Below are 22,784 nucleotides of genomic sequence, written 5' to 3' on the forward strand. Positions count from 1 at the left end.
ACTCAAAGTGTAAGGGGAATTCCTCACAAGACATCATTTCATGTGCTATCTATAATTTGCAGTTCTTTTCATTATTAGGACAAGTGAGAGGCTCTAATGAGATGAAGAGAGAATGGCTTACAGGAATTAGTTTATTCATGGATGCTGCTCCATGGGACGGGGAGGAAGAGTGAGGGGTCGGGTGAGTAACTGCCATTACTAAGAATAGCAACATCTCCCTAAAAGACTAGCCAGTACCCATAAGCAGACATCCATCTCCCATAACATCATTTTTGTTGATCTGTTTGACTCAGGTTGGCCCTTCACCTCTTGAGACAATCTATAAATGGCCACGTAAAAGCAAATACTGCTGGAGATCTGAAATAAAAACAAAAAATGCTGGGAAAACTCAGCAGGCCTTGCAGGATCTGTGGAGAGTGGAACAGTATTAATGTTTTGCGTTCGATATGACTTTTCTTTGGAACTCACTTCAGCACTTTCTGTTTTTATTATGCATGGCCAAAATTAATTAGCATTCAGCCAGAACATGGTTATCCAATTTACATTGCTCTCTGAAGGGATCAAGTGCCAAATAATTGTTCTTTATTTTTGGTGAAATACTCACAGTGTATCCAGTTGTTGGTACCTAATGAATGGGTCATCACCGAGGGTTGTGATATTGTTATGCCGTAGCTCCCTAAATTGAGGCAGAGATGCAGAAAGATATAAAAGCAGTTTTGGTTTTATATGACAAGACACTTATAACTGCAATGAATTCTTATCTGCATTGGCAACCACTTCCATGCCGGAAAGGATGGACTCCAAGCTTTGCACAAAGCCACATTCATGTTAGTGGAGGACTCCTCCTGCTCCTTTACACTGGATGTGGACTTTTGGGGGAGGCCAATGCATCAAGCATTTAATTGTGCAAATCTATTCATCAGCCTTTTGTTGTACAAAAGCAAACTACAGCAGATGCTGGGAATCTGAAATAAAAACAGAAAATGGTGGAACAGCAAACCTGGAAGCATCTGGAGACTGATATAGTTAACATTTCAGGTCAATAATCTTTCATAAGAATAGCTTTCATGAGAGGCTAGTGCCTTAATTCTTTTTCTCTCTTCACAGATGTTGTGAGATTTGCTGAGTACTTCCAACATGTTCTGCTTTTATTTCAGCCTTTTTGTGCAGCCAGATCCATTAAGTTCTCATCAGAGTTATTTGCATTAGAATTCATGGACAACCCATGAGTTCACTGGTTCTGCAGGGAGTGCATATTTGGTCATAGAAGGGCCATGATTTACCATGGAGGTTATGAGAGGTCATTGTGCGTAGGTGGGGGGGAGGGGGTCTTGAGTTACCATTGAGTTGACATGGTGAGTAAAAGGCACCATGGAAGTGGGGTAGAGGGGCATGACATAGCTTGGCATGGAGGGAGCATTGTGGCACAGGGGCACAGGAGGACCTTTTGAAAGTATCAGACAATGCTTCAGACTCCTCTGAGGGACCATGAATCATGGAGAAATGGACCAATTGCACTAAATTGTGCAGTGCAGGCAGTGGGAGGTTGGCGTGGAGATGCCTATCCCATCAATGGAGCTGGCCAGATTGGGAATACAGGGTGCCGGTTCACAACTGCAAACTTATCCCTACTCAGTAGAAATTGGGAATGCCGGGAATGGGGTGAATATTCTGGAATCGGATCCCACCTGCCACTTTTAAATAGCTCCAAAGTCATCACGACTGCACAATAATTGAACCCTAAGTGTGAGCATGCCGTCATCTTTGTTGGTTTCAACTCTCCCACTGACCATAGCCTCAGCAATGGGTGTCCCTATGATAGCCAGTGTCATTCCTCCCATGGTGGTTAGGATATGCCTGTGCTCCTGTGGGTAGCCACTACAACCGCTGGTTGTGCACCACCTTCTCCTGCAAGTGAATGGGAAGCACCTCTTCTAGCCACAATGCACCAAGTGAAGACAAGTTTTCACTGATGCTAGAAAGATTTAGGCCCCCTACTGATACAGGCAGCCAATCAACAGTGTTGATAGCACTGGCTGCATGGAGCAATCATTCCAAAGAGCAGGTAGCACCAAGTTGGTGTTGGCTTTGTAGTTGGTTAATTCCACATCGCGATCCCTGCTCATGATTCAGGGTGCTATCCAGTTCAGCCCTCTTTGCTTTCAATTCTTCAGGTCTTATTGGTCAAACATAGAATGGAAGAAAGTCTTGGCGCAGAAGGTGGACAGGATAGTAGAACAAAAAGAACAAAGAATAAAGAAAACTACATCTCAGGAATAGGCCATGCGGCCCTCCAAACCTGCACCGACCATGTTGCCTGACTGAACTAAAACCCTCTACCCTTCCAGGGACAATATCCCTCTATTCCCATAATATTCATGTATTTGTCAAGATGCGTCTTAAAAGTCACTATCGTATCTGCTTCCATTACCTACCCTGGCAATGAATTTCAGGCACCCACCACCCTCTGTATAAAAAACTTGCCTCGTACATCTCCTTTAAACATTGCCCCTCACACCTTAAACCTATGCCCCCGCGTAATTGATTCTTCCACCCTAGGAAAAAAATTTCTGACTATCCACTCTATCCATGCCCCTCATAATCTTGTAGACTTCTATCAGGTGACCCCTCAACCTTCATCATTCTAGTGAGAACAAACCAAGTTTCTCCAACCTCTCCTCATAGCTAATGCTCTCCATGTCTGACAAATCTTTTCTGTACCCTCTCCAAAGCTTCCACATCCTTCTGGTAATGTGGCAACCAGAATTGAACTCTATATTTCAAGTGCGACCTAACTAAGATTCTATAAAGCAGCAACATGACTTGCCAATTTTTAAACTCAATGTCCCAGCCGATGAAGGCAAGCATGCCGTATGCCTTCTTGACTACCTTCTCTACCTGCATTGTCACTTTCAGTGACCTGCGTACCTGTACACCCAGATCCTTTTGCCTTTCAATACCCTTAAGGATTCTGCCGTTTACTGTACATTTCATATCTGTATTAGGCCTTCCAAAATGCATTACCCCACATTTGTCTGGATTAAACTCCATCTGCCATTTCTCCACCCAAGTCTTCATCTGGTCTATATCCTGCTGTTTCCTCTGATGGTCCTCATCCCTATCCGCAAATCCACCAACATTTATGCCATCTGCAAACTTACTAATCAAATCAGTTATAGAGTCATAGAGATGTGTAGCATGGAAACAGGCCCTTTGGCCCAACTTGTCTATGCCACCCTTTTTTTTAAATGCCTAAGGTAATCCCAATTGCCTTCATTTGGCCCATATCCCTCTATACCCATCTTATCCATGTAATATCTAAATGCTTTTTAAATGATAAAATTGTACTCACCTCTACTACTACCTCTGGCAGCTTGTTCCAGACACTCACCACCCTCTGTGTGAAAAATTTGCCCCTCTGGACACTTTTGTATCTCTCCCCTCTCACCTTAAACCTATGCTCTCTAGTTTTAGACTCCCCTACATTTGGGAAAAGGTATTGACTACCTACCTTGTCTATGCCCCTCATTATTTTATAGATTTCTGTAAGAGATCACCCCTCAGCCTTCTATGCTCCAGAGAAAAAAGTCCCAGTCCACCCAACCTCTCCTTATAACTCAAACCACCAAGTCCCGGTAGCATCCCTAGTAAATCTTTTCTGCATTTTTTCTAGTTTAATAATATCCTTTCTTTAATAGGGTGACCAGAACTGCACACAGTATTCCAAGTGTGGCCTTACCGATGTCCTGTACAACCTCAACAAGACATCCCAACTCCTGTATTCAATGTTCTGACCAATGAAACCAAGCATGACGAATATCTTCTTCACTACTTTGTCCACCTGTGACTCTACTTTCAAGGATCTATGAACATGTACCCCTAGATCTCTTTGTTCTGTAACTCTCCCCAACGCCCTACCATTAACTGAATGAGTCCTGCCCTAGTTCAATCTACCAAAATGCATCACCTTGCATTTGTCTAATTTAAACTCCATCTGCCATTCTTCAACCCACGGGTTCAATTGATCAAGATCCCGTTGCAATCGGATGTAACTTTCTTCACAGTCCACTATGCCAGCAATCTTGGTGTCATCTGCAAACTTACTAACCATGCCTCCTATATTCTCATCCAAATCATTAATATAAATGACAAATAACAGTGGAGCCAGCACTGATCCCTGAGGCACACAGCTGGTCACAGGCCTCCAGTTTGACAAACAACCGTCTACAACCGCCCTCTGGCTTCTGTCAAGAAGAGTAAGAAGTCTCACAACATCAGGTTAAAGTCCAACAGGTTTACTTGGTAGCACAAGCCACTAGCTTTCGGCTGCTGCTTCATCAGGTAAGTGGGAGTTCTGTTCAAAACCAGGGCATATAAAGACACAAACTCAATTTACAAACCTGGTGTTGTGAGACTTCTTACTGTTTTTACCCCAGTCCAACGCTGGCATCTCTGCATTCTGCAAAAAGCCAATTTTGTATCTATTTAGATACCTCACCCTGGATCCCGTGAAATTTAACCTTATGCAACAACCTACCATGCGGTACTTTGTCAAAGGCCTTGCTAAAGTCCATGTAGACAACATCAGTTGCACTGCCCTCATCTACCTTCTTGGTTACCACTTCAAAAAACCCAATCAAATTTGTGAGACATGATTTTCTACTTACAAAGCCATGCTAACTGTCCCTAATCAGACCTTGCATCTCTAAATGCCTGTAGATCCTGTCTCTCAAAATACCTTCCACCAACTTACCCATGAAAGGCTCACTAGCCTGTAGTTCCCAAGCTTTTTCCTGCAACCCTTTTTAAACAAAGGCACATTTGCCACTCTCCAATCTTCAGGCACCTCAACTGTGACTATCGATGATTCAAATATCTTGACTGGGGGACCCTCAATTTCCTCCCTAGCCTTCCACAATGTCCTGGGATACACTTCATCAGGTCCTGGGGATTTATTTACCTTGATGCGCTTTAACACTTCCAGCTCTAAACATGAAGCACATTAGAACAAACAAAGAACAAAGAACAACCCAGCACGGGAAACAGGCCCTTCGGCCCAATGAGCCCGCGCCGCCGCATCCTCCCACACCTACCCTGACCTGCGTATCTGCGAGTGGAACCCCTAACTTAGCCAGATTCAGGGGAGAATAGTGTCAATTTGGTATACCAATCAGCCTAAGAGCACATCTTTGGGGTGTGGGAGGAAACCGGAGCACCCGGAGGAAACCCACGCAACCACAGGGAGAATGCGCAAACTCCCACAGACACAGGCCCAAATCCATGTATCTGCACAGCTAGCAGTGCTAGTCACTGAGCTGTTGCAGCGCCCGTCTACCGGTCCAGGATCAAGCACACACACCGACACGATGTACTAGGCCACTCCCGGAACCTCCAAGAGCAGCCCACGCACGACCCACCGTGTGCATGCCCCTTGTTTGACAACAAGGTGGACCACCACCTGCGGAATAAAAAGACAAAAACGTTAACATATAAGTCTGCATTTCCGGTGTCTCCTGAGGCTCTGACCCTATTTAATACCCCCTACTATAACCCTCCATCCTTTTTTCGCTCATGTGTCTATCTAAGTAAACCTTAAACAAGTCCAACGTTCCTGCCTCCACCACCCTACTCAGTAGCGCGTTCCATACCCCCACGACCCTCTGCGTGAAAAACCTTCCTCTCTCATCCAAATTATACTTCTCCCCCCTCACCCTTAGATCATGACCTCTCGTAATTGTACCCAGTCTAGGGAGCAGCCTCTCACTATTGACTCTATCTATTCCCTTCAGTATCTTATATACCTCTATCATGTCTCCCCTCAATCTCCGTCTTTCCAAGGAGAAAAGTCCCAGTTTCTCCAACCTTTCCTCGTAACTCAGTCCTTCCATGCCAGGCAACATCCTGGTAAACCTCCTCTGCACCCTCTCCAGGGTCTCCACGTCCTTCCGGTAGTAAGGTGACCAGAACTGGACGCAGTACTCCAAATGCGGTCTAACCAACGTTCTGTACAACTGAAGCATTAGACGGCAGCTCCTATACTCTATACCCCTTCCTATAAAGGCTAGCATTCCATAAGCTTTCCTCACAACCTTCTCCACTTGTGTCGCAACCTTCATAGACTTGTGAACCTGCACTCCCAGGTCCCTCTGTATTTCTATACTCCTAATCGGTCTACCTTTTATCACGTAGCTCCTCTCTGCATTATTCCTTCCAAAATGCATCACCTCGCATTTGTCAGGATTAAATTCCATCTGCCACCTATCTGCCCAATGTACCAACCTATCTATATCCTGCTGTATCACCTGACATTCCACCTCAGTATCCGCCAACCCTGCCATCTTGGTGTCATCCGCAAACTTGCTGATCACACCACGTACGCTCTCTTCCAAGTCGTTTATGTATACTACAAAGAGGAGAGGTCCCAGTACTGAGCCCTGCGGCACACCACTGGTCACTGGCCTCCAGCCCGAAAAGGTCCCCTCAACAACTACCCTCTGTCTCCTATTGCCCAGCCAGTTCTCAATCCACCTAGCTACCTGTCCTTGTATCCCATGTGCCTTAACCTTTTCTACCAGCCTACCATGAGGGACTTTGTCAAACGCCTTACTGAAATCCATATAGATGACACCAACGGCTCTCCCATCGTCAACCGTTTTTGTCACCTCCTCAAAAAATTCTACCAGATTCGTAAGGCAAGACCTCCCTCTAACAAATCCATGTTGCGTATCCCTAATCAGATCACAACGCTCCAAATGCTCATACATCCTACCCCTAAGTATTTTTTCCATTAACTTCCCTACCACTGATGTCAAACTCACCGGTCTATAATTTCCAGGGTTATCCCTACTACCTTTTTTAAACAGCGGTACCACATTTGCTACCCTCCAGTCTTCTGGGACCTCACCTGTGTCCAAAGAAGAGACAAAGATTTGCGCCAGAGGCCCAGCGATTTCATCTTTCACCTCCCTAAGCAGCCTGGGAGAAATACCATCAGGCCCCAGAGCTTTATCCGTCCTTACGCTACCTAAAAGCCCTAGCACTTCCTCCGTCGTAATAGATATTTCCTGCCACTGATCCACAGCTCCCTCCAAGACACTGCACGACACCGAACCCCTCTCCTTCGTGAATACCGACGCAAAGTATTCATTCAGGATCTCCCCCATTCCCTCCGACTCAATACATAACTCCCCACTTTTGTCCCTAAGAGGACCAATTTTCCCTCTAACTACTCTCTTGCTCCTAATATAGGAATAAAATGCCTTTGGATTTTCCTTAATCCTATCAGCCAAAGCCATTTCATGCCCTCTCTTCGCCCTTCTAACTCCCCTTTTTAGCTCCCTCCTACTCTCAAGAAAGACAGTAGGACTAGGGGGCACAGCCTCAAGATAAAGGGGAGGCGGTTTAGAACGGAGTTGAGGAGGAACTTCTTCACTCAAAGGGTGGTGAATCTCTGGAATTCTCTGCCCGTTGAAGTGGTGGAGGCTGCCTCGCTAAATATTTTTAAGAAGCTGGTTGATGGGTTCTTGATAAGAGAGGGGATTAAGGGTTATGGGGAGAGGGCGGGAAAGTGGAACTGAGCCACGACAGATCAGCCATGATCTTATTGAATGGCGGGGTAGGCTCGAAGGGCTAGATGGCCTACTCCTGCTCCTATTTCTTATGTTCTTATGTTCTCTCTATATTCCTCCAGCGCACTCTCCGTACCCAGTTGTTTCGACCTAACATATGCCTCCCTCTTCTTCCTGACCAAGTCTTCGATACCCCCTGTAATCCACAGCTCTCTAATCCTACCTTTCCCATCCTTCCGCTTAACCGGAACATGCCTTTCCTGCAACATTTTCAGTTTGCCCTTAAAAGCCTCCCACTTGCCAACCATGGACTTGCCAGAAAACAGTCCATAGAATATCTACAGTGCAGAAGAAAGCCATTCGGCCCATCGAGTCTGCACTGACCACAATCTCATCCAGCTCCTATTCCTGTAACCCGTGCATTTACCCTGCTAATCCTCTGGCACTAGGGTCAATTTACCATAGCCAACAAACCCAACCCGCACATCATTGGACCGTGGGAGGAAACCAGAGTGCCCAGAGGAAACCCACACAGACACAGGGAGAACGCGCAAACCCCACACATGTATTGACCTGAGGCTGGAATTGAACTCGAGTCCCGGCGCTGCAAGGCAGCAGTGCCAACCATTGTGCCACCATGCCACCCGTTGTTCTTTCAAACTAATCTGTTTTGACATGTAAAGTCCAAGGCTGTTTGAGGTTCCCAGCTCAGAATTGCCATCTTTGTACAGAGACCAGGGTCCAATGACATAGGGAGAGAGATACAATAATATTTGTGGATATCACACGATCAGGTGCTATGCAGTAGGATGACATAAATACAGGTGTCACACGATTCGAACATTGGGTTACTTTACCTCCAGCTAGAGTTGGTGACCCTGGAGTGTGGGGAAGTGAGGTTGCTATTCCACCCAGAATTTTCAGAGATAAGGTGCAGGATATGCATGAACATTCTCAATTCTTTCTCATGGTAAGTGGGAGCAGGATTGTTTCTTATCTAGATCCTTATCCAGGAGGGCAGTAAACTGATCCACTTTGCTGCTCATTTTGTTTCTGTTGCTTTTATTCATACAGACTACCGGACCAAAAATATTCTCCAGTTATTCTTGATCAACAGGGCTGGGTGGAGCATTGAAATTCTTGCTCTGTGGTTGAGAGTGATGTATATCTTGCTGATTATTGGGATAGAATCATAGAATCATAGAACCCTACAGTGCAAAAAGAGGCCCTTTGGCTCATCAAGTCTGCACCAAACACAATCCCATCCAGGCCCTACCCCCATATCCCTACATATTTTACCCGCTAATCCCTCTAACCTATGCAACCCAGGACACTAAGGGGCAATTTCTTAACATGGCCAATCAATCTAACCTGCACATCTTTGGACTGGTTATTATAGGTGGGTTGTTATTTTTTTCCTGATTGTAGCATATTTGCATTCACAACTACGATACTATCCTTGATTATTTTCCTTCCCAATGGTTTTACCATAAATGTTCTTCTGCTTTTACAAAACTTTCGGAAGCCAGCTTCCTTCCTGGTCTTGAAGCTGCTGCAGAATTCTGAAGCCTTAAATTATTTTTCCCCCACTTCTTTCATTTCTAACTGTTGCTGAAGTGACTGTGAACAAAAGCCAAAGAAAATCTGTATTGTCAAATCATATAGTTGCCAATGGTAAGATTTTGCATGCATTTCAACAACTTAATTGTCATGAGTAATAAGAAAATAGGCAAAAAAACCAAAATGTATTGATTAAGCAATTCAGGTATGTCTCCTACACTGTTGAATCTTTCAGAGCACATCCGGAATTGAAGAAAATGATCTCTTTTGACAACTTAGTAAAATGTTGAGCATGATGCAGCACATGGTTTACAGTGGTTTAAGAAGGCAGCTCAATACCACCTTCTTAAAACCAATTAGAGATGGGCAATAAATGTCGGCCCAGCCTGTGATGCACATGCTGTGAAAGAATAAAAAAGGTATAAATCATTGGATGCACTTGATTTAACCCCAGTATCTCCATGTAAATGAAGTATTTCTTGTCAGAAACCATTCTAGTAAATCGCCTCTAAACCTTCCTAAAGTATGGTGCCCAGAATTGGATGCAATTCTCCAGCTGGGAGTAGGGGCCACCAGTGATTTATAAAGGTTTGGCATAACATCTGTGCTTTTGCATTCTGTTGCCTCTGATTACAAATCCAAGGATCATGTATAGTTCTTTCACAGCTTTCCCAATTTGCCCTGCCATCTTCAAGTATTTGTGTACATACAAGCCCAGGTTTCTGTGCTTCTGCAGTTTTATATGTTTTACCACCATCCATTGATTCCGCCTACATTTCCCGCTGCCTCAAAAGCAGACAGCACAATCAAGGACCCCACACACCCCAGACATACTCTCTTCCAGCTTTTCCGGTTGGAAAAAGGATACAAAAATCTGAGGTCATGTACCAACCAACTCAAGAACGATTTCTTCCCTGCTGCCTTTTGAGTGGACCTACCTCATACTTAGCTGATCTTTCTCCTCACCTATTGGTAACTGCATTCTTCTCCTTTCCTTCTCCCCTTTGTACTCTATGAATGGTATATTTTGTCTGTGTAGTGCTCAAGAAACAATACTGTATCCAAATACATGTGACAATAATAAATCAGATCAAATCAGAACAGTCAAAGTGAGCGAAATATCAGCAGCAACAGACTTCCCCCTCACAACCAGATTACAAACAGCAAAAGTCCCAGCACTGATCCCTGAGGAACAAAACTTCTTCACCGCACAGAACCTTCAACCGATGCTATACACCAGATACTTCGATGACAATTCCTTCCTTTGGCCTCATGGTGAACAATCACTGAAACAACTACGTGATGACATCAACAAGTTCCATCCCACCATCAGACTCACCATGGACTACTCTCCGGAATCGGTTGCATTTTTGGACACACGCATCTTCATTAAGGATGGTCAGCTCAGCAAGCCCACGAATAATCTCACGATGCTCCACTTCTCCAGCTTCCACCCTAAACACATTAAAGAAGCCTATGGATAAGCCCTCGTATACACAGGATTTGTTCAGACGAGGAGGATCACAACAGACACCTCCAGTCACTGAAAGATGCCCTCATAAGAGCAGGATATGGCACTCGACTCATGAATTGACAGTTCCAATGCGCCACAGGGAAAAACCACACCAACCTCCTCAGAAGACAAACACAGAACACAGTGGACTGAGTACCCTTCGTTGTCCAGTACTTCCCTGGAGCGGAGAAGCTACGACATGTTCTCCAGAGTCTTCAACATGTCATTGATGAAGATGAACGTCTCACCAAGGACATCCCCACAGCCCCACTTCTTGCCTTCAAGCAACTGCACAACCTCAAACAGACCTTTGTCCGCAGCAAACTACCCAGCCTTCAGGTGAACAGTGACCATGACACCACATAACCCTGCCACAGCAACCTCTGCAAGACATGCCGGATCATTGACACGGATGCCATCATCTCACGTGAGAACACCATCCACCAGGTACAGGGTACATACTCTTGCAACTCGGCCAATGTTGCCTACCTGATAGGCTGCAGGAAAGGATGTCCTGAGGTCTGGTACATTGTGGAGACCATGCAGGTGCTTCGACAATAGATGAATGAACACTGCTCGACAATCACCAGGCAAGACTGTTCTCTTCCTGTTGGGGAACACTTCAGTGGTCACGGGCATTCGGCCTCTGATCTTCAGGTAAGCGTTCTCCAAGGTGGCCTTCATGACACACGGCAGCGCAGAGTCGATAAGCAGAGACTGATAGCCAAGTTCCGCACACATGAGGACGGCCTCAACGGGATCTTGGGTTCATGTCACACTATTTGTAACCCCCATGACTTGTCTGGGCTTGCAAAATCTCACTTACTGTCCTGTCTGAAGACAATACACATCTCTTTAACCTATGCTTAATGCTATCTCCACTCACATTTTCTGTACCTTTAAGACTTGATTATTTGTAAAGACTAGCATTCTAATCAGTATTCTGTAAACTGAGTGTGTGCCTTTACATGCCCTGTTTGTGAACAGAACTTCCCATTCACCTGATGAAGTGGCAGAGCCCCGAAAGCTAGTGGTGTTTGCTACCAAATAAACTGTTGGACTTTAACCTGGCGTGAGACTTCTTACTGTGAACACCACTTGTCATACCCTTCCACTGCTACCCTCTCTCTTCTATGACTATGGTCGCACAGTATTCTATGATTGCACATATTGACACAGACATCTCCACTTCTATGACCAAACCAATTCTGTATCCACTTTGCCAGTTCACCTCTGATCTCATGCGACTTCACCTTCTGCACCAATGTGCCATGAAGGACCTGGTCAAAGGCCTTACTGAAGTCCATGTAGATAACATCCACTGCCCTACACTAATCAATCAGCTTTGTCACTTCCTCGAAAAACTAGATGAAGTTCGTGAGGCACGACTTCCCTTTCACAAAACCATGTTGCCTCTCGCTAATACGTCCAGTTATTTCCAAGTGGGAGTAAATCCTGTCTTGAAGAATCCTCTCCACTAACTTCCCTACCACTGATGTCAGGCTCACCAGCCTGTAATTGTTTGGATTATTCTTGCTACCCTTTTGAAACAAAGGAACACCATTAGCTATTCTCCAATCCTCTGGAGCCTCCCCTGTGGTCATGATGGGGAGATGCTGGCTTTGGACTGGGGTAAACACAGTAAGAAGTTTTACAACACCAGGTTAAAGTCCAACATATTTATTTGGTAGCAAAATCCACTAGCTTTCAGAGTGCTGCTCCTTTGTCAAGCGGAAGTTCCGTTCACAAACAGGCCATAGAAAGACACAAACTCAATTTACAAAATAATGATTGGCATGTGAATCTTTACAAGTAATCAAGTCTTAAAAGGTACAGTGAGTGGAGAGAGCATTAAGTTCAGGTTAAAGAGATGTGTATTGTCTCCAGACAGGACAGTTAGTGAAATTTTGCAAGCCCATGCAAGTCATGGGGGTTACAGATAATGTGACATGAACCCAAGATCCTGGTTGAGGCTGTCCTCACGTGTGCAGAACTTGGCTATCAGTCTCTGCTCAGCGACTCTGTCGTGTGCCGTGAAGGCTGCCTTGGGGAACGCTTACCCGAAGATCAGAGACCCCCATAGGAAGAAAACACTCTTGTCTGGTGATTGTTGAGTGGTGTTCATTCATCCGTTGACATAGCGTCATGCAGATGCTAAATCTCACTAACTGTCCTGTCTGGAGACAACACACATCTCTTTAACCTATGTTTAATGCTCTCTCCTGTACTGTCTGTACCTTTAAGACTTGATTACCTGTAAACATTCGCATTCCAACCATTATTTTGTAAATTGAGTTTGTGGCTTTATATGCCCTGTTTGTGAACAGAACTCCCACTTACCTAATGAAGGAGCAGCGCTCCGAAAGCTAGTGGATTTTGCTACCAAATAAACCTGTTGGACTTTAACCTGGTGTTGTGAGACTTCTTACTGTGTGTACCTCTCCTGTAGTCAGTGAGAATACAAAGATTTCTCTCAAGGCCCCAACAATTTCCTCCCTTGTTTCTTTCAGTATTCTAGGGTATATGCCATCAGGCCCTGAGGACTTGTCTACTTTAATGTTTCTCAAGAATCCTAATATCTCCTTTTTGATCTCAACATGACTCAAACTATCTACACACCTTTCCCAGACTAATCATCCACCAAGTCTTTCTCTTTGGTGAATACTGATGCAAAGTATTCATTTATTACCTCGCCCATTTCCCCTGGCTCCATGCATAGATTCTCTCCCCTGTCCTTGAGTGGGCCAACCCTCTCCCTGGCTACCCTCCTGCTCTTTATATATGGTATTTTCCTTAAGCCAGTGATTTTTCATGACCGTTTTTAGTCCTCCTTACTCCTTGCTTAAGTTTCTTTCTACTTTCCTTGTATTCCACACTTGCTTCATGTGTACCCAGCCCATCTTTGATAAATGCTTCTTTTTTCTCTTTGACTAGGCACACAATATCTCTTGTTATCCAAGGTTTCTAAAACTTCCTATACTTATCCTTTTTCGTTAAAGGAATGTGCCGGTCCTGAATCACTATCAACTTACATTTGAAAGTCTCCTGCATGCCTGATGTAGATTTGTCCTCAAACATCTGCCCCCAATCTTCATTCTTCAGTTCCTGCCTAATATTGTTGTAATTAGCCTTCCCCCAGTCTAAGAACATAAGGAATAGGAGCAGAAGTAGGCCATCTAGCCCTTCGAGCCTGCCCCGCCATTCAATAAGATCATGGCTGATCTGAAGTGGATCAGTTCCACTTTCCCGCTCTCTCCCCATAACCCTTAATTCCCTTGTCTGTCAAAAACCTATCTACCCGTGACTTAAACATATTTAGCGAGGTAGCCTCCACCACTTCAATGGGCAGAGAATTCCAGAGATTCACCACCCTTTGAGTGAAGAAGTTCCTCCTCAACTCCGTTCTAAACTGCCCCCCCCCCGCTTATCTTGAGGCTGTGCCCTCTAGTCCTGCTATCCTTTCTAAGCGTCCTTAGCACCTTAACTTGAGGACTATCTTTATCCATCAGTACCTTAAAGCTTACTGAGTTGTGGTCACTGTTCCCGAATTGCTCCCCTACTGAAATGTCGACCACCTGGCCGAACTCATTCCCCAATATCAGGTCCAGTACGCCCCCTTCCCCAGTTGGACTATCTACATACTGCTTCCAGAAACCATCCCGGATGCTCAAAGAACAAAGAACAATACAGCACAGGAAACAGGCCCTTTGGCCCTCCAAGCCTGTGCTGCTTATTTGTCCAACTAGACCATTAGTTTATATCCCTCCATTCCCAGTCTGTTCACGTGGCTATCCAGGTAAGTCTTAAATGATCCCAGCGTACCCACCTCCATTACCCTGCCTGGCAGTGCATTTGAGGCCCCCCACCACCCTCTGTGTAAAATACATCCCTCTGATATCTGAGTTAAACCTTGCCCCCTTCACCTTGAACATAGAACATAGAACACTACAGCACAAACAGGCCCTTCGGCCCACGAGTTGCACCGATCACATCAACACCTACCAATCCATAGACCTATCTATAACCCCCAATCCCATTAAATCCCATATACTCATCCAGAAGTCTTTTAAAAGACCCCAGCGAGTTCCCCTCCACCACCACTGACGGCAGCCGATTCCATTCACTCACCACCCTCTGAGTGAAAAACTTACCCCTAACATCACTTCTGTACTTGCCTCCCCGCACCTTAAACCTGTGTCCTCTCGTAGCGACCATTTCAACCTGGGGAAATAGCCCCTGAGAATCCACCCTATCTATTCCTCTCAACATTTTATAAACTTCTATCAGGTCACCTCTCAACCTTCGTCTCTCCAGGGAAAAAAGTCCCAGCTCCCTCAACCTAACTTCATAAGGCATGCCTCCCAGTCCAGGCAACATCCTTGTAAATCTCCTCTGTACCCTTTCAATAGCTTCTACGTCCTTCCTATAGTGAGGCGACCAGAACTGCGCACAGTACTCCAAATGAGGCCTGACAAGGGTCTTATAACCTGTGACCCCTTGTGAGCGTCACCTCCGACCTGGGAAAAAGCTTCCTACGTTCACCCTATCTATGCCTTTTATAATTTTATATACCTCTATTAGGTCTCCCCTCATTCCCTGTCTTTTCAGGGACAACAACGCCAGTTTACCCAATCTCTCCTCCTAGCTAAGACCCTCCATACCAGGCAACATCCTGGTAAACTCTCTCCAAAGCCTCCATGTCCTTCTGGTAGTGTGGCGACCAGAACTGGACGTAGTACTCCAAATGTGGCCAATATTCTATACAACTGTAACATCAGACGCCAATTTTTATACTCTATGCCCCGTCCTATAAAGGCAAGCATGCCATGTGCCTTCTTCACCACCTTCTCCACCTGTGATGCCACCTTCAAGGATCTGTGGACTTGCACATCCAAGTCCCTCTGTGTGTCTATACTCTTGATGGTTCTGCCATTTATTGTATAGCTCCCCTCTACGTTCTACCAAAATGCATCACTTCGCATTTATCTGGATTAAATTCCATCTGCCATTTCTCTGCCCAATTTTCCAGTCTATTATTAGATCCTTACAAACGCTGCTCCATCCACGCCCTTAGCACTGAGTCCCAGTCAATACAGGGGGAAGTTAAAATCTCTCTCCACAACAACTTTATTACTTTTGCACCTTGCCAAAATCTGCCTACATGTTTGTTCCTCTATCTCCTGCTGACTGTTAGGTGGCCTATAGTAAACCCCCAACATTCTGATTCTATTCCTGAGCTCTACCATATTGCCTTGCTGTATGAGCCCTCTGAGGTGTCTTCCCACAGTACAGCTGTGATACTCTCCTTAACCAGTAATACAACTCCCCCACCCCTTTTACAACCCCCTATGTCCCACCTGAAACATCTGTATCCTTGAACGTTAAGCTGCCAATCCTGTCCTTCCCTTAACCAAGTCTCTGTAATAGCAACAACTTCTTAGTTCCAAGTACTAATCCAAGCTCTAAGTTCATCTGCCTTATCTGTTACACTTCTTGCATTGAAATAAATGCACCAGTCCCTCTTTGATCAGCATCTGTTCTTTCTCTGAGTCTTAATGGCCCTAATCTCTGTTTCCCCTTCAGTTGATTGACCTTTGCTTTGGTTCTCATCCTCTGCCAAACTAGTTTAAATCCTCCCGAGCACCAGAATATTTATGCCCTTCTGGCTCAGATGCAACCTGTCTTTCTTGTACAGATCCCACCTGCCCTGGAAGAGATCCCAATGGTCCAGATATCTGAAACCCTTCCTCCTACACCAGCTGTTTAGCCATGTGTTGAGCTGTACTATCTTCCTATTTCTAGCCTCACTGGCATATGACATAGGACATAATCCTGAGATTACAGCCCTCGAGGTCCTGCTTTTTAACTTTCTACCTAACTCCCTAAACTGCTGGTGCAGAACCTCATCACTCTTCCTACCTATGTTGTTAGGACCAATATGTACCACAATCTCTCGTTGTTCACCTTCTCCCTTCAAAATGCTTTCTGCATGTTCAGAGACATCCTGGAGTCTCTTTCACATCCACAGAAGCACCTATCTGCATCCCTAACTATAAAGTCCCCTATAACTACTGCTCTAGTGGGCATGTATGGGGTGTCAGGGAGGGGTAGTACCTCTGCAGGGGGGGACATGTCGCGTCCTTTTATGGCGGTTTGTCCACTCTTTGTCGCCACCTGGCACTCAGCTCTCACTTGTGGCTCCCCGTAGCTGTTTGCATGCAACAGTGGCTACACCCCAGGCAATGGCTTCGACAAGTCAGCTAAACCAGGTGAGGGTAACCGACAGGTCTCAACCCTCGGTGAGACAGGGAGATGCCTATCCCAGCATGTAAAGACAGACTCCGGCAGATTGAGCGGACGAGACCAATGGAAGCGTTGCAGAACACGAAGAGCAGGACTAGACACAAAGACGTCCTGGCCATCTACTGCACCTAGTCCCATCTCCAGCCATCTTGACTCTTGTCTTGCCACTGGGTCTAGATGGGAATTGAGAAGAGAGAGTGAGGCTGATGCTGCGCAACTCTCCCTCACTTTAATCCAAATCAAACGCTAGTCTCGACACCACCATCATCATCATCATCATCATCATCAGTGTCCTGTTCAACCCTTGAAGTCCCGTGGCAATGCGTGAGCGACAAAGCAGCAGGTGTGGATACACTGGGAGCTGTAGTCATGGACCTGCACACAGGTGGCTCAAGTCTAATGGTCGTTTTCTGCTGATCGAAGCAGCAGTGAAATTTGGCATCCACCCTGGGTGACTGAGCAGTCCTCTTCAGGAACGCACTGTTCACCTCCGTAGAATAAGGAAGGGGCTAGAAAAGGTGCCCTAAACATTGCCTGCTTCATTACACTCTGGCCAGTTTACATGCGGCTGGCAGGGATCCCATCTTGAAGTCGAACAAACAAAATAAAACACAAGGTGACACCACTCACCATTGGCACTTGGAACGTGCGCATGCTTTTGGACGACCCTACAGCAGACAGACCAGAGAGAAGAATAGCCTTAGTTGTCAGAGAGCTTGCAAGGTACAACAGTGACATTGCAGCCCTGAGTGAAACTCATCTTGATGTGGGTATGCCGGCGTTGGACTGGCGTAAACACAGTAAAAAGTCTGACAACACCAGGTTTTAGTCCAACCGATTTATTTGATAATAGACTCACAAGCTTTCGGGGTTAGTCCCTTCGTCAGGTGAAGGGAGAGTTCTGGCCTCAGACAGAGCATATAAAGCAGAGACAGTTTAGAGATTACTGATTAGAATGCGAATCCTTACACCTAACCTGCTGTTCAAGACCTGAAGTGGCTGACAATGTGAGTGGAAGGAGCACTGATCACAGGTTAAAGAGATGTGTATTGTCTCCAGACAGTACAGTAAGTGAGGTTTTGCAAACCCAGGCAAGTCACGGGGGTTACAGATAGTGCGACATGAACCCAAGATCCCTGTTGAGACCGTCCTCATGTGTGCGGAACTTGGCTATCAGTCTCTGTTCAGCGACTCTGCGCTGTCGTGTGTCGTGAAGGCCGCCTTGGAGAATGTTTACCCGAAGGTCAGAGGCAGAATGCCCGTGACCACTGAAGTGTTCGCCAACAGGAAGGGAACAGTCTTGCCTGGTGATTGTCGAGCAATGTTCATTCATCCGTTGTTGTAGCGTCTGCATGGTCTCCCCAATGTACCATGCTTCGGGACATCCTTTCTTGCAACGTATCAGGTAGACAATGTTGGCCGAGTTGCAAGAGTATTTACCGTGTACCTGGTGGATGGTATTCTCACGTGTGATGATGGTATCCATGTCGATGATCCAGCATGTCTTGCAGAGGTTGCTATGGCAGGGTTGTGTGGTATTGTGGTCACTGTTCTCCTGAAGGCTGGGTAGCTTGCTGCGAACAATGGTCTGTTTGAGGTTGTGTGGTTGTCTGAAGGCAAGAAGTGGGGGTGTGGGGATAGCCCTGGCGAGATGTTCGTCTTCATCAATGATATGTTAAAGACTCCGGAGAAGATGTCGTAGCTTCTCCGCTCTGGGGAAGTACTGGACGACGAAGGGTACTCTGTCCACTGTGTCCCGTGTTTGCCTTCTGAGGAGATCGGTGCGGTTTTTCGCTGTGGCGCATCGGAACTGCCAATCTATGAGTCGAGCACCATATCCTGTTCTTATGAGGGCATCTTTCAGGGTCTGGAGGTGTCTGTCACGATCCTCCTCATCTGAGCAAATCCTGTGTATACGGAGGGCTTGTCCATAGGGAATGGCTTCTTTAACATGTTTAGGGTGGAAACTGGAGAAGTGGAGCATTGTGAGATTGTCTGTGGGCTTGCGGTACAGTGAGGTGCTGAGGTGACCGTCCTTAATGGAGATGCATGTGTCCAAGAATGCAACTGATTCTGGGATCAGTGCTCCTTCCACTCACATTGTCAGCCACTTCAGGTCTTGAACAGCAGGTTAGGTGTAAGGATTCGCATTCTAATCAGTAATCTCTAAACTGTCTGTGCTTTATATGCTCTGTCTGAGGCCAGAACGCTCCATTCACCTGACGAAGGGACTAACCCCGAAAGCTTGTGAGTCTATTATCAAATAAATCAGTTGGACTAAAACCTGGTGTTGTCAGACTTTTTACTGTGAAACTCATCTTGCCAACGTAGTTCGGTTGACTGAAAATGGAGGTGGATACACTTTTGTCTGGAATGGTCGTGGCAGTGATGAGCGTCGTGATGGAGTTGGATTCGCCGTCAGGAGTCACCTTGTTCGGAAACTTGATAGTCTACCCAAGGGTGTGAACGACCGGCTTATGACATTACAGCTTCCGCTACAGAACAGAAGTGAAGCCACCCTGATCACAGCCTATGCCCCCACAATGAACAACTCAGACGAGATGAAAGACAAATTCTACGAAGCACTAGACACCCTACTATCAGCAGTGAGCAGTGCCGACAAGCTGATCTTGCTTGGCAATTTCAATGCAAGAGTAGGGTGTGACTCTGCAACCTGGCAGGGAGTCATTGGGAGGCATGGAGTGGGCAAGTGTAACAGTAATGGCCTACTCTTAATGAAGACCTGTGCAGCATACAACCTCCTCATCACTAACACAACATTCTGTCTGCCTACCCGTAACAAGACCTCTTGGATACACCCCTGCTCTAAGCATTGGCATCTTATCGACCATGTCATTGTCAGGAGAAAAGACAGGCAGGATGTCAGAGTAACCAAGGCCATGTGTGGTCTGACTGCTGGGCAGATCACAGGCTCATTGTCTCTAAAATGAGGCTCAGCATCAGACCCAAGAGGCGACCACAAGGAAGCATGGTTATGAAAAGAATCAATGCGGCCAAGCTAAGGAATCCCAGCATAGCTTCAGCTCTGGCTGAAGAATTAGAAATCAAGATAGCTGACATACACCTCGCAGGCAGCACTGAGGACGACTGGGAATGCTTCAGGGATGTTCCCCATACATCTGCACTGAAGATGCTCGGGCCCTCTACCCGCAAGCAGCATGACTGGTTTGGTGAGAATGATGAGGAGATACAGGCTGTACTTGTTGAAAAGCACCGTCTTCATCAGGCCTGTCAGAATGACCCATCATCAGCTGCCAAGAAAAATGCTTTTACCAGTGCTCGCAGGACAGTCCAGAATAAACTGCATAAAATGCAGGATGCCTGGCTGAGCGCCAAGGCAGATGAAATACAAGGATATGCTGACAGAAACGACTTGAAACGGTTCTATGAAGCCCTCAACACTCTCTATGGACCTCAATCTCTCAGGAGTTCCCCTCCTGAGTACAGATGGTACAACTCTCATTACAGAGAGGCTCAGATCCTGCAGAGATGGGCTGACCACTTTGAAGCCATCCTCAACCGACCGTCATCTGTTAACGATGAGGCAATAGACAATATTCCCTACGTTGATATCAACAGTGCCATGGATGACCCACCGGTAGTAGCTGAAGTCATGAAAGCTGTCAGCCAGCTATCCAGTGGCAAAGCTGCAGGGTCAGATGCCATACCCACAGAGATCTACAAAGCTGCTGGTCCTGTACTTATCGAGAAGCTCACCGAGTTGTTCCAGTCCTTTTGGAAGCAAGGATCCATTCCTCAAGAACTTAAGGATGCTTCCATCGTACACCTCTAAAGAGGAAGGGCAATCGGCAAGTATGCGAGAACCACTGAAAAATCTTGCTGCTCTCCATCACAGGAAAAACCCTTGCAAGAGTCCTGCTAAACCGTCTGGTCACTCATCTGGAGCTGGGCCTGCTTCCAGAGTCACAGTGCGGCTTTTGCAAAGGTCGCGGGGCTATTGACATGATTTTTGCTGCGTGCCAACTGCAGGAGAAGTGTCAGGAGCAGAATCGCGAGCTCTACACAACCTTTGTTGACCTCGCGAAAGCCTTCAACACTGTAAGCTGACAAGGGCTGTGGAGGATCATGTCAAAGTTTGGCTGCCCTCCCAAATTCAGATGGTACACCGGTTCCATGATGGCCAGAGTACTGGATGGCGGAGAATCCTCTGAGGCATTCCAAGTCACCAAAGGCATCAAACAGGGCTGTGTGCTCGCACCTACACTGTTCAGCATGATGTTAACTGTCATGCTGAATGATGCCTTCCAGGACAGTGTTGCTGGAATCAGCCTCAAGTACAGAGTGGATGGGAGGCTCTTCAACCTGTGGAGACTTCAAGCAATGACCAAAGTGAAGGAGACCATTCTAAGAGACTTCCTCTTTGCCGGTGACTGCATCCTGTATGCTGGCTCAGAGCCAGAGATGCAAGTCAGTATGGACAAGTTTTCCACGGCTTGTGACAACTTTGGATTCACCATCAACATTAAAAAGACTGAAGTCATACACCAGCCTGCTCCTCATGCTCCGTACACGGAACCCATAATCACAATCAAAGGGCAGAAACTATAGGCAGTAGACCAGTTCACTTATCTTGGCAGCATGCTCTTCCGAGCCATGACTATTGATACAGAAGTTAACTGCAGAATAGCAAAGGCAAGTTCTGCCTTCGGTAGACTGCGCTCCACTATATGAGAATGTTGATGAATCAGCCCAGCAACAAAACTGAAGGTCTACAGCGCCATGGTACTGTGGACTGTGTACTGTGGACTGTGTATCAAAGGCATGCAATTCAGCTCAATCATTTCCACATGACTTGTCTTCGCAGAATATTACGCATCAGATAGCAAGATAAAGTACCAGATACTGAAGTTCTCTCTAGAGCAAGTCTACCATCAGTCCACACACTGCTGATGAGAGCACAGGCCCGGTGGGCAGGTCATGTCATCCGTATGCCAAAGGAGCGCATAAGCAAGCCGCTCCTTTTGGGGAACTCTCTGCTGGAAGATGCTCGCATGGAGGGCAGAAGAAACGTTTAAAAGACACACTCAAGGCCTCCCTGAAGTCGCTGGACATAGACATAACCACCTGGGAAACGCTGGCACAAAACTGCCCTACCTGGCGCTGCCTAATTCACAAGGGCTGTCAAGCTTATGAAGCAAGGTGCATTGCTGAATCTCAACTTAAACGCGAGCTGCACAAGTCCAGAAACACCAGCGCAACAACTACAGTGCCTACACAAGTCTGTCCAATATATACCAGGACATTCCGTGCCCAAATTGGCCTGATCAGTCATCTTCAGACACACCGCAACCAGCCTCAAAATGATTAATGGTGTCAAGGTCCTCATCGACGACGATGGATGAACAACAACAGCTCAAGTGCTCTTTGATCCTCACTGGCTCTTTGACCCACCCCATCCAACACCCACACCACCCCCAACCCCCCACCCCCTTCAACCCCCCAAACTCCCCCACCATCCCAATCCCCACCCACCTCAAGCTCTCCATCTCTCCACCCCACCCCCAACCTCCTTCACTCCCCCACCCCATCCTCCACCCCTCACCCCCCTCCACTACCTCCCGCCCCACCCCCATCCACCCTTCTACCCTCCACCCCACCACTCCTCCACCAAAACCCTCTCCATCCTCCTCCAACTACCCCACCCCACTTCCCTCTAAGCCATCCCCCACCATACCCCTCCTCCACCCCCACCACACCCCCTCCTCCACCTCCACCTACCCCCTCCACCACCACCCCCTCTACTACCCCACCTGCACCCCCACCCACCCTCCACCTTTTCGACTCCCCCACCTCCTCCA

At 46.5% G+C, this 22,784-nt stretch overlaps 1 protein-coding gene across 1 annotated transcript in view; it reads right to left on the bottom strand.

The window, feature by feature from the left end:
- rxfp2l (relaxin family peptide receptor 2, like) overlaps positions 1-22,784 on the bottom strand; it is a 113,102-nt gene that overhangs the window by 50,004 nt on the left and 40,314 nt on the right. Inside the window, exon 5 of the mRNA XM_080188268.1 lies at positions 605-676. Coding sequence (XP_080044394.1) covers positions 605-676 — 72 coding nt within the window. The remainder of the gene's footprint in view (positions 1-604; positions 677-22,784) is intronic.

The sequence above is a fragment of the Carcharhinus amblyrhynchos genome, chromosome 4 (genome assembly GCF_965287045.1).
Source record: "Carcharhinus amblyrhynchos chromosome 4, sCarAmb.v2.hapA, whole genome shotgun sequence".
Lineage (NCBI taxonomy): Eukaryota > Metazoa > Chordata > Chondrichthyes > Carcharhiniformes > Carcharhinidae > Carcharhinus > Carcharhinus amblyrhynchos.